Here is a 9770-nt window from a genome sequence, read left to right as displayed (position 1 = left end):
CGCGGGTTAGGGGCGGCGGCGGGGTGGGGGTGCGACGGCGGCGGCTCGGGCAAGGGAGAGAGAGAGCGGACAGAAAGAGGGGTGGGGTGGGGCGCCGGCCGCTTTTTAGTTAGGTCACAGCTAGCAGACGGCAAAGAGCCTAGCTAACGGACGTTAGGTTGGCCACTTTATTTGCCGTCTGCTAGCGGATGGCAAAGAAAGTGGCCGTTATATGGTTCTCGCTAGTGGGCCACCCCCCCCCCCTCTTTGCCGCTAGCTGACAACAAAGAGCTGGCTGAATGCAAACATGTTCTTTGCCGTCCGCTTCTTCTTTGTCGTCAGTTTTCTTTAGCCTGGTGGCAAAGAGCTTCTTTGCCGTCAACTAGAGCTGGCTGACGGCAAAAATCATGATTCCAGTAGTGAAGCGACGATCAAATGGGAGATCGAGAAGGCCAAGATATTTGGCGACATAGAGCTTGAGAAGGAGAGGTTGCGATTCATACGGGACGCGAAAGATGCGAAGATCATGTTGACGGACGAGACCGTCTTGGATGAGCATGCGAAGAAGTGGCTTAAGGACAACAAGAAGGAGATCAACGACCGGAGGGACTACGAGGCGGCTACGGCTCGGATCCAGGCGGAGGAGGCAGCCCGGATGCAGTTGGAGCAGGCAGCCCGGATGCAGGCGGAGCAGAACGAGAAGGACACATTTCGCCTGGAGCAGGACGCATTCCGTTCGGAGCAGGCGCCCAGCTAGTGATCCGAGGCCATCCGTCACGCTCGGACATTAATTTCATTTTGATTGGTTAAACTATGATTTGCTTTGTTTTGTTTTAAATTTAGGCGTTCGAATAGTTTGTACCGTATGTTCGGCATACATGGATTACATGGATTTAAAAATAAGAATTTATGGTATGTGGATGTGCGACGTAATATTTAAGAGGTGTTCGGCCGCGGACGCGCTAGGCTGGATTTGTCAAGTCCCGCTGTTTGTCAGTCCCGCTTCCTCCCGTGTCGTGTTTGGTTAGTCTGCCACTCTGCCCCTCCGCGGCGGCGCCGACGCGATTCCCCTCCCGCCTCGGATTCTATTCTTGGATTCAGTTCAAGCTGGAATACGGAGTACGTATTAAGCTCGCCGTGCCGCCCGCACTTAGAGAGAGAGAGAGAGAGAGAGAGAGAGAGAGAGAGAGAGTCGCTCCGCCTGATCTGGCGTCGTCGCATCATGGGGCTGTTGGCATTCAATCGGCTCATGCCTATGCAGCGGGGTCGGCGTCGCCGGCCAACTCAAGGCCGCAGTAAGCCACCTGTTCCTTCTGCCTTTTTCTAAGATGATAATCTGTAACCTGTTCGACAGTTACATGTTTTTTGGTTGAAGGAAAAAAGAAGTACTCCCTGCAATTCATATTAACTGTCGCTGATTTAGTACAATAGTACATGCAACAATTAATGTACTAAATCAGCGGCAATTGGTATGGATCGAAGGGAGCACTTTTTATTGTGTCTGCTGTTTACAGTTTATTTTTCCGGAAGAAAAAAAGAATTATGTGTGTCTGTCAAGGGACGAATTGAACATGACATGCTTCGTGAAAGGGCAGGGGTAACGGAGATTCAAGAGACTTAGGGGGGCACTGCAAGTGCAACCTTTTGCAAATGTACTAATAGTTAACTGAATTCTTATTCTTACACCGAAACAATTTTGGTTCTTCTTAAGTTGGTGGGTCTTGGGGAGAAGTTGGATAATGGAGAGAAATAGGGCTTGTCCCTGTGTTTGTACCTGTGCCTGTTGTTCTCTTCCATCAGTATCTCTGTTATTCTAACCAATGCATCATGTGCTGCAGATGGATCGGTGACTTCAGTTGCTAAAAGGAAGGACTCACATGATGACAATTCCCGGAGTCATAAAAAGTTGAGATACTCAGGACCAAGCCTTCCAGAGGTTCGCCGTTAATTGCCAAGAATTAGTAACTTACATGCAGAAATTTGTGAATCAATGCCTAAGTAAAAATATCACTTGAGTAAGAGTAGACTTCCTAAATTCATATTGCTATCCCCTTAGTAGTTGCTTGTACTTCTTCCCCTGTGATTGTGGTCAATATCCTGTGTCTTTCTTAGTGTTGTAATGCCCAAAATTGGCAAGCCATATGGGGGCAAAATTTGCGGCCTGCCATATGTGAGTGTAAAAGCATGGGCATTTGGCAAATTTCAAAGTCAGCCCAAGTGGGACTATTCTTTTGGCTTGCCCCAAATTTGACATGGAAACATCGAATAGGCTCTTAGTTTCCACAAGAAAAAATATGTATCGTATGTATGTTGTTCAACTACCTCTGAATGCTTTTCTTGTCTTCATAGTTCAGACGGGCCTTGATTACATTATAGTGCTTCCTAATTCCAGTAAAAAGGTCACATGATTGACATGCCTTCATTTCATTATAGTGCTTCTGAGTTCCGTTAAAAAGTTATAGGCTTGAAACAAATATTCATTTCATTATAGTGCTTCCTAGATCAGCAAGAAGTTGTAGAATTGAAATGGATATATTCTTATAGTAGTTGTATAGAGTGCCATATGATCTGCTCTGTCCAATCTGTTATCCTGCCATCTTAGTTACCATATGTCCATATGTCATGTACTTTCACTGTAACTGCTAAAGCTGTTGGATTCTTTTACATGATCTTGTGGAGTGTGGACATTTCAATGTTCATATATAACTACCATATTGTCAGTGTTACTTCATATGGTTCTACTTTCCCTTCCCAAATTGAAAGCAATCGTCTGCCTTTACAGTTCCTATGCTGAATTTTTTTCCCCAATGCTCGTCCATGCAGGCCGTATGGCATCATATACATTCTCTTCTTCCTCTACGAGATGCTGCACGCGTTGCCTGCGTGTCTCATTCGTTTCGACGTTCTTGGAGATGTCTTCCCAATCTCAGCTTAACTAGGGAAACACTGGGTTTGAAAGGCGGGGTCGGCGGGATATCATCTAAAATAGCGCTTGATCTTGCAAAGAGAACCGACCACATTCTGAAAAACCACTCAGGCGTTGGCGTGAAGGCACTCAAACTTGAAATACGTGAATTTCCCTTTTTCAGCACCTCATGTGATGATCTCAATCGTTGGCTTGGTATTGCCGTTAGACCAGGGATTGAAGAACTTTATCTGCAGCTTCATTCATCTCATGCGGACGTGTACAACTTCCCATGCACACTTCTACTTGATGGGAGTGGCAAGTCGATTCGGCACCTTCATCTCGGTGAATGTGCCTTCCGTCCCACAGCTGGAGTTGGCTGCTTAAGAAGCCTGACTAGTTTGGAACTGTATGATGTGCATATTACAGGGGATGAGTTAATGTGCCTTCTTTCCAGTTCAGTTGCTTTGGAGAAATTGACACTAGCGTATTGCGATGAGTTGATTTTCCTGGAGATACCTAGCCTGCTGCAGCGGCTTAGCCACCTGGTTGTCCACGACTGCTTAAATCTGGAAGTGATAAAGAATAAGGCCCCTTATCTCTACAGTTTTGAATATGGTGGTGCCCTGGTACGACTATCACTTGGTGTTTCATTGCAAAACCTTGACATTGATGCTTCAGGGTGGGACGTTATTCATTATGCTGGTGCCAAACTTCCATGCATGGTGCCAAATCTTGAAGCTCTTAACATACATTCGTCTTATGTGGTAATATTCTTATAGTACTTCAGACAATTAGATACCAACATCATGCAACAAACAATTGCAACCTGCATTTTTCCTGGGATTTTAATCTGAAGCATTTTTGTGCAGAGGGATATACTGGTGGTACCTGGCAAATTCCTCCACCTCCAGCATCTGTGTATTGGGACATTTACCCCAGACTATGATTATTTCTCTCTGGTTTCTTTTCTTGATGCTTGTCCTTCCTTGGAGACTTTCATATTGTCTGTAAGTCATGTTCATCTTGCCATATTGTCTATAGAGGGAGGGAGCGAGGGAGTACAATATGTAGTACTACACTGTTCTACTACATTTGTGCACAGTTTCACTAGGTTGTAGAATAACTATTTTACGCTCTAGCTCAGAATAGCACTATATCTCTGGTGGGACCACGCATTAGTTCAAAGTATATGTTTTGTCGTTTCACCGTTATTATTGACATTGACATCTATATCCAATGCAGGCAGAGCCGGATTGCATGGAGCAAGAATCAGTTTTAGGAGATTCTTTTCATGATCTAAGGCAGATGCCAGGACACATGCATAGGAACATCAAGGATGTGCAGATCATTGGTTTTTGTTCTGCGAAGAGCATGGTTGAGCTGACATGCCATATTCTTCAGAATTCAAAGCTGCTTAAGCGCCTTAAACTGAGCACCTGTTACAATGGTGAGATTTTGTGTTCCTACAACAATAACGGTAAATGTCTCCCGATGAGTAGGGGTATGATGATGGAAGCCCATAAAGCTCTCTTGGCGGTGGAAAGATATATTTTGGGGAAAGTTCCCTCAACCGTCGAGTTAGAACAGGGCCGAGCCGGCAAAATCGGAGGCCCGGTGCAAAACTCTAAAATGGGCCCTATCTTACTAAGAAAAACCTACGTAAACATACAACTATAATAATATAAAGATCACAATATTTTACATACCTATTTTTTGTTTCTTCAAGCGCTTTTGGTAACCAGATTCATTTATTTTAAATGAAGACATGACTTAATACTTGTATCTTGCAATACTAAACGCTTCATAGATGAAAAGAATAAAATTTAAAAAAATTAGAACCACTAAATAGCAGGCAGAAAGCGAAACAAAGTTAAAGGATCACAAAATCGCCGATTATTGACGCGAAGACGATTAAAATTTCCAGATAGAAAGTTGGCCTGAACTTTCCTTGCCTTTAGATTTCAGATTCAGATGAATGAGGTCCTCTCTGCTGGCTACTCTTCGGCCGATCCTGCCCTCCCACGTCCTGTCCCCTTACTCGTGAAAAGGATCTACTCGTCGAATTGGAACTGAAGTACTGAACATCTCGACCCTGGATTCAACACCAAGGAAAGAGGATTGGAGAGGAGTCAGGAGCCCTAACCTGCCGCGTGGAGCGATGGCCGCCAGCTGCAGACGAAGTTTCCCCAGCTCCAGATGAAGGAACTCCTCGTCCTTTCGCTCGTCTCGATCGAATCTAGCGATGGATGAGGCCTTACTCCGATGGCAACAGAGATCCACATTGAAGACTGAAGTCTGAAGAGGCCCATCTATAGTTCTATACAAAGGAGTAATACTACTGCGTAATTTTTTTTTTGGGGCCCTTGAAAACGGGAGGCCCTGTGCAAGCGCACAGGTCGCACCCCCTTGGGCTCGGGCCTGGTACTAAGGATCGTGGTTAGTTGGCCCCTCCGAAGGCAGGACAAGAACAACCGCAGCAAAACAGCAGAAATTAGGTGTGATGCACATCCAGGAAGCATTCAACGAGGTCAATACTCTTCTTCGGCAGCAGGCGTAGAAAGCAGAGCTAACGCCTGGCGTTCCGCGAAAAGAGCGGGGAGTTGGAGCTAACGCCAGTGATCATTTTCTCATATCACCATTTATTTCAGGCCAATGCCAGCCACCATTGGAGATGGCAAGCAAACCGATTTTGGCACTCCGCATGGTTAGGCAGTGGGCTGCGTTCGGACTCCATTGTTTGGAAGCTCACGGCAGACGGGGGTCTATTGCTCTCCATCAGCATATATGATGCAGTTTTTCGGCTCAACTTCAACCTCCATGAACGTCGTGGTTTGAATTGGTGGAACTGCTACATTGAGGTGCGCATCGCACCTGATTCCTGCAAGCTTTGCTGTGGTGGTTCATGTCTGCCTTCAGAGCAACTGACCATGATCCTTAGTAACAGTACATTTCAGTCTCAAGAAGCATTTCATAAAATCTTCCACCATGACATTAGCATGAGCATTCTTGGTTGGCGTCGTATCCTATGAATCCATTAACCTTTGTGAATCCCTGCATCGTCTTATCACCAACCGCTCAATCTAAATCCCGTGTCTGACGTGCGTCAACCCTCTTTTTGCAGAAAACCACCCGCAACCTGGCTAAGTCAGCCGTGTGAATATTACAAAAACATCCCTCCTCCCAAGCCGAGGGCAACTCCCCAATTCCGGATCTCGCTAAATCTCTCCCTCCCTCCTATCGCCAATCCCAGCTGCAGCCACGACAGGGACGACAGCCGGCGACGAATACCAGTGATTAGTGATAGGCCGTGTGGGGCAACCGATCAGCCGGCGAGTAATATCACATGAATCCTTCTCGCGTGATACACCGGAACCGATCAGCACGGTGCTACTGCTGCTTGGGAGTTGGGACGGGTGAATTTGCTTCCACAGCAATCGAGGAACCTGGCCACCCTCCTTCCGCCATAAATCAGGAGGCGACCCTGCGTTTGCCTCCGCATATACCTACCAGCAAACTCATCTCACATGCCCAGCCATGGCTGTCCAAAGCCCCACCACTACTGAACATGAACTGTACTTCAGAACAACACATGGAGCTTCAGTTAGCACGTAAAAATAAGTAATACTGTACCCAAGAGAATTTGTGTGCGTGTACTGGAGTATTTGTGTGCGTGTTGTACATGTGCAACTAGAGAATCGGGCTGTAGCTTGCAAACTCAAATGAACGGAGGACAAAGAATTAGCATGTATACCAGGTCCAGGTGTAAAAGCGTGTTCGCAACATACGACAGTTGTATACCCAAGAAATAGGTCAGCTTATAAATTGCATTCACAGTTACATCAAACTCAGCTTACAAATCACAACAACCTCAACAATCACATCAAACTCAGCTTACAAATTTACAAATTGCAGTAAAACACTATTTTCTTGCGAGGAAACTGAGAGCTACCATTCAATCATAGCAAAGGAGTTTACATTGTCATTTTCAGTCACATGATCAATGAACTTGGAGTAGAGGACTAGCCAAGTTCCATTTTCCCTGTGAGTTACAGCCCAGGCAGCCAACGCATGTGCTGCCCTGTTGCTCTCTCTCCCAACTTGCTGAAAAACAAACTCACATAACTGATATTCACGTTTTCTGAATTTTGCATTCAGCAACACATATTACTCCAGTCCTGAACCTCAATTGGCACATCAAGAAAGATCCATTGCTATTTCAATTCGCAAGGGGAGTTCATCTAAAAGGTATTAGCTACGTGGCCACAGTAGTAGTCATCTACCGGTGTCGTGGTCGCCGCCGAATCGTACTGTGGTGCCTATTGCCTCTTGATGTCTCCATCAGATGTCGCAGCCGTCGGGATGCAACCGCCGCCTACACGGATCTCCATATCAGGCTCCTCCCCGCATGCTCCTCGTCGTATGCTCCGTCGCGGTCTGCTAATGCGACGACCACCGATATGGATCTCCGTCCCAGGCTGCCGTTGCAGATTACCATTGAGACGGCCACCCACACGGCCTATCAATGATCACTGGTATGCGTCGCCGGCTGTCGTCCCCGTCATGGCTGCCGCTGGCATTGGCGATAGGAGGGAGGAAGAGATTTAGCGAGATCGGGAATTGGGGAGTTGCCCTCGGCTTCGGAGGAGGGATGTTTTCGTAATATTCACACGGCTGACTTGGCTGGCTGCGGGCGGTTTTCTGCAAAAAGAGGGTCGACCCACGACAGGCACGGGATTTAGATCGAGCGGCTGGTGATGAGAGGATGCAGGGATGCAGGGATGCATAAAGGTTAGTGGATTCATAGAGTATCTCGACACACGGTGCTATCCCAGGCCCCAGGCTAGCAGAATAACACAACTTCCACATAAACCAATAAAACATCACTATTTTTGCACATGACAACTCTGAAAAGATACAACAACAATAGTGCAGATGACGCGCACCATCTAGCAGAATAACACAAATTCCACAGACAATTACATGACGGTTTTTGCATATGACAATTTTGGAAGTGATACAACAATAATAGTGCAGATGACGATTGAGCATCACTGGGATATAGTATTACACATGATACAGTGCAGCAGAAATAAGAAAGCTTTTCAAGAGTAGAACATGCAGGCGGCAAGCACGATAGAGGTACATGAAAGCAAGCATCTAGAACTGAAATTACTAGACATCTCCTTGGGATGGTTGGCGCCTGGGCGTGGTGTTGTTACCTTCCTCCCTGTTAATCTTGAGGATGCCAGCATGAGTAAGGAGGACCCAGATGTGGGTGAGAAACTCTCCTCCCTTTGCGAGAAGTTCCATGTGTCCTTTTACATTGTCTGATGGTGCGATGTAGAGGATCTTCTCAGCCCAGAAATCCGCGATTAACTTCCAGCGAAGAGCACTGCTCAGTATGCCCTCTAGCTGCTTGCCAAGCTTCACACCTCTCATGAAGATGCTTCTGTCTTCCTCTTGGTCTTGTAAACGATTCATAGCCTGGTAAATCTTCCGGGATGCATCGATCGAAACAAAGGTTGGGAGTTCAACCTCATTTCTCTGAAAATATGAAATATTCTGGAGTCTTAAGCTCGAACCGCCCGATTCAGAATTAGCATTCTGGGATGTTAAGCCTGGGCTGGAAGAAACATTCTGGGATCTTAGAGCTTCGTATGCTTCACCTTTTACTTCAGCCATGGCCGACTTTGTATCTCCAAAGTGTCTTGGAAGCAGTTCTGGGGCAGAGTTCATCAAGTACGTGCAATATCTTGATAGGCAAACTGATACGTTCCTCCTCACCTTTGTGTCTTGTTCATTTTCAGACGCCCCATTCATGTGCTCCCCGTCCCCGGTAGGGGGAGTCATATGGCAGTAATCAGTGGCGATGCTCCAAATTAACATGGTCTCAGTTTGACATTGGCCCTGCAATGCCCAAAAAAACTCTCCGAGGACATGGTTCCCATGTAATGACCTTTCTCCATTAGTTGGTGGACATTCACATGATATTAGGGAGCTAGCAATAGCCCGCTTGACTGTTTGCAACAGGTTTACTGGTTGACTGTCGCCAGACAAATCAGCAGCAGTGATACGCGGAATTATTGAGTACTGGCCAATCTTATTCTTCCAGTACCCGAAAATGGCAAATCTGCCAATATATCCAATAAGCTTCTGAATGAAAGCATTGTGGCGATAACAAGATCTGTTGACATACCTACAAGTAACTGACACCTTGCACCAATCCGAGGCCAAATAAAATGTTGCTTGAAGAATTTCTATGAGGAGGAATGTGGCCAAAACAAGGAGAGTGATGATGTGGTCAGCCCTTTTGGAGTGCACTTCAATGATAGCGCTGTGTGTCTTGACGGATAGTGTACGGTGCACGACAAAGGATACACATGTGGCAATGAGAAAAATCCTCGCGAGGAAGAGAACGAAGAATGTTGCCTCCAGTTCAAAGATAATAGCATGTTTTGTAAAGAAGTAGTCATGGCAGAACCCCAGCTCCATTTCCACAATACGGAAAGCTCTCTCATAGTCATCTTCTGTCCGTTGCAACCCCTTGAAGACAAAGTCACAGGTTTCCTGAAGGTGTTCCTCAGTGAATGACATCCCGTAGTAGCGCTGCTTCAATTGCTGATACATGGCGTAAGCCAGGCACAAGTCCTTGAGCTTTTTGCAGTGTTCAGTACCTGACATGAGGAGACTGCCTTCACAGTCCCAGATCTGGTCGATGGTGACATGACCGCCAAATCCATCAATGTGAACAGGGTAATTGTACCCTTTCATCCTGGCAGGATTGAGCCCATCACCACCATTAGCTGCTGCTGCAGGACGCAGGTTCTTCATGAACTTGGCAACTGCTCTGGCCCTCAAGTAGCCGAACTCAACCAGCAGACAT

General features: G+C 46.3%; 1 protein-coding gene across 1 annotated transcript; it reads left to right on the top strand.

Moving 5' to 3' along the window:
* Positions 1 to 1060: 1060 nt before the first annotated feature.
* On the top strand, positions 1061 to 7413 carry LOC119299717 (F-box/FBD/LRR-repeat protein At3g26920-like). Its single transcript, XM_037576876.1, has 7 exons — positions 1061 to 1274; positions 1818 to 1915; positions 2803 to 3651; positions 3757 to 3894; positions 4130 to 4464; positions 7043 to 7132; positions 7230 to 7413. The coding sequence occupies exons 1-7, from the start codon at positions 1202 to 1204 to the stop codon at positions 7411 to 7413; spliced, it is 1767 nt and encodes a 588-aa protein (XP_037432773.1). The 5' UTR covers positions 1061 to 1201.
* The last annotated feature ends 2357 nt before the right edge of the window (positions 7414 to 9770 follow it).

This window comes from Triticum dicoccoides, chromosome 5A (genome assembly GCF_002162155.2).
Source record: "Triticum dicoccoides isolate Atlit2015 ecotype Zavitan chromosome 5A, WEW_v2.0, whole genome shotgun sequence".
Classification (NCBI taxonomy): domain Eukaryota; kingdom Viridiplantae; phylum Streptophyta; class Magnoliopsida; order Poales; family Poaceae; genus Triticum; species Triticum dicoccoides.
This window is presented reverse-complemented; position numbering and strand designations above follow the sequence as displayed.